The 2,989-nt window shown below is 37.9% G+C and overlaps 1 protein-coding gene across 1 annotated transcript in view; it reads left to right on the forward strand.

Moving 5' to 3' along the window:
* Nucleotides 1-2,989, forward strand: part of slc17a6 (solute carrier family 17 (vesicular glutamate transporter), member 6) — a 30,490-nt gene that overhangs the window by 19,843 nt on the left and 7,658 nt on the right. The window contains exons 6-7 of the mRNA XM_015393762.1: nucleotides 521-663; nucleotides 742-891. Coding sequence (XP_015249248.1) covers nucleotides 521-663; nucleotides 742-891 — 293 coding nt within the window. The remainder of the gene's footprint in view (nucleotides 1-520; nucleotides 664-741; nucleotides 892-2,989) is intronic.

Below are 2,989 nucleotides of genomic sequence, written 5' to 3' on the forward strand. Positions count from 1 at the left end.
TGAAGAGTCAACTAGTCGATGCAATCAGCTGGTTTGCCTTAGATAGAAAACTTTGAATCAATCTGACTGGATGATCTGGTGAACTGGAAAGTGACCTGAGATGACATGATGTGAATTGGAGCTATAGAAATAAACTGAATAGAATTGAATAAATAATCAGCATCTCTGGTGATATATTTTATTTTCATGCTTTATGCTCTATTTTATCTGGAAATTGATGCATATTGAATCTGAACGTCTCCTGATGATGTAAAGATGATGGAATGGCGGTTATATACTAGAGGATTGCTGTTGTTAATTGATCTCTTTACTCATATTAATCTACCTCTCGGTTACATTTCATATTTTAATTCTATTGGGGGTTTCTTTTATTAAAATGCATAGTAATAAAATATTCAGACATATGTATTTTTTTGCACGACGAGGGATAAGAAGTAGATTAGGTTGAGGGGTGCCACTGAAGGCATAGGTTCTATATCAGCCGTCCTCCACACTTCTTAACTTCTTACATTCTTCTCAGGATGCTTTGGAATATTTTGGTACATGTTCTGGATTCTGGTGTCCTATGAGAGCCCGGCAGAGCATCCGACCATCACCGAAGAGGAGCGTCGTTACATCGAAGAGAGCATTGGAGAAAGTGCTCAGCTCATGGGCGCAGCAGAAGTAGGCTGTGACCCAGTTCATAATGTTTGATATGGAGCCTCTATCTCTCACTTCTAACTGAGCGTCTGTTTGCTGCAGAAATTCAAGACCCCCTGGAGGAAGTTCTTCTCCTCCATGCCCGTCTATGCAATCATTGTGGCCAATTTCTGCAGAAGCTGGACTTTTTACCTGCTGCTCATCAGCCAACCTGCATACTTTGAAGAAGTTTTTGGTTTTGAGATCAGCAAGGTAAAAAAAGAACTTCCATTTTAAAGTTAGCGTCCTATCTCTGTTATGATCTGCTGTTGTTTCTTGCAGCACGTAGATAAAAATAATGTTTTTAATTTGATTACAAATTTAATATGTTTTATTACTTCTTCCTACTCCTTTTCGAACATGATGTACATATGTTTTCTTTTTTTCTTCTTTTTTGTTTTGTTTTGTTTTGTTATGACTTTATTAATTTTCTTAAATTTGCTTTTTATTAAATGTTCGAAATAAATGATCAATATAATAATTTGATGTGTATTTTGTACGACTGAGTATTACGGCCAGGCTAGAGATATTTTTTTTATTACGAGAATAAAGTTGTAATATTACAAAAATGAAGTCATCAAACCGCAACCCTCTTCAGAAAGAAAGCTTGGAGCTCCGCCCAGCAGATGACATCAGACCAGCTCCACCAATCAGCAACCAGAGTCCACTTTGACATCCTGCCCAGTTTGATGCTGCAGATTTGTCAAACCGATGCTAAAGTATAACTTCCCATGATGCTCCACATTCCTCATTTTAGGGAAGACAGATCTTCTTTTAAGATTTGTCATAACATTCAACTTTTTTCTCGTAATTTTACGACTTTCTTCCCGTAATGTTATGACTTTGTTCTCGAAATAGAATTAAAAAAATCACCTGCCTGGCTCTAATATTCCGTCATAATTTTGGCACCAAATTCTACGAACTAAAAGTTTTGATTTGTGTTTATCTGAAGACTGGCAAAATATCTACTGCTTATTTACCAAAAGACGGCTATTTAGAAAAATCCAAAAGACAAAACCTTTTATCATTTCTCATGTATTCAGTTCTGATTATAATTTCGATGGATTTTAGAGCAGATAGTAAAGACTGTATGTAGAAAAAAAGGGGCTAACAGAAGCAAACTCGAATCCCGGGGCCATCTGCCTCAACCGGCTGGACAGAAGAGACTCCATCTTGTGACAGAATGTGTATCAGTCCTGTAAAAAAAACAAAACGGCTCAAAAACCGTCCACTAACTATATCCCTTCGTTATTTTCACATTGAGCTGCAGTCTAAAGGTCGCCTTTTAGATTTGCTTTCTGTTTCTGAACTAAAAACATGCCTGCAAATGTACTTGCTGTTGATAAGATATGCGTATTGGGATGGTTTTTGCTAGTGCTCCTCCGATTCCGTTTTTTGGCTCCAATACCGATACCTGGCTGTGCAGTATTGGCCGATACCGTCTGTTTGAAATTGATGTGTGTATCTATGAAGAACTGCATCCTACTTGGATGTAAAATAATCACCATCATGGCTTCATGTCAAGCTGCTGCCTTCCTTTGTGAAGCAGGAAAAAGACTAAAACAAAGTGAATCCAGTAGAACTTTTTATTTCCTACCTGGAATGGGTGACAATAGTTGAATAAACATTTGGTTCTCAAAGTGGTATCGGTGCTCTATTGGTTGGTACTCGCCAATATAGATACCACCATTTTAGTGCTGGATCGGGGCCCCGCCCGATACTGGTATCGGTATCAGTGCAGCACTAGTTTTTGCAGATATTTATTATCCATCTGTTTCCTGAATGCAGTACAGGTCCCATTGCAAATCTTCTCATGTAATGTTTCTGGTGCTAAATTTTCTGGAAGGTTTGTTTTTTTTCCTTTTTTTAATCAGATTTTTCTTTAAATCAGGATAAGATGCATTATTACACACACTGTTGATATGTTTCTGTGGGTTATCCTTAATCAGTAAATGTGCAGCGAATGTGGAAGATTTATGAAAATGCCACATATGTTACATGTAGAGTTCAAGGGTCGCATAAACAAACCATTTATAGGTGCTACAAAAACCTGACTGCACAGTTTCAACACCTTCAAAACAAAAGTTATTTTTTTAGAAACCTTTTGGCTAGGCTTGTCCCGATCCGATACGTGGATCGGATCGGGACGCCGATATTGGCAAAAAAATGCGTATCGGCAAAGCATGTAAAATGCCGATCCAGACTGCCGATCCAGTTTTTAAAAAAAAATCCGTTCCGTATTTTCCAGTTTCGCCGATTGAAACGATCCATTCCACTATTTTGCGCCAGTGTTTCCCTGTTTCGCATTTTT

This window comes from Cyprinodon variegatus, unplaced genomic scaffold (genome assembly GCF_000732505.1).
Source record: "Cyprinodon variegatus isolate N-32 unplaced genomic scaffold, C_variegatus-1.0 Scaffold656, whole genome shotgun sequence".
NCBI classification, from domain to species: Eukaryota; Metazoa; Chordata; class Actinopteri; order Cyprinodontiformes; family Cyprinodontidae; genus Cyprinodon; species Cyprinodon variegatus.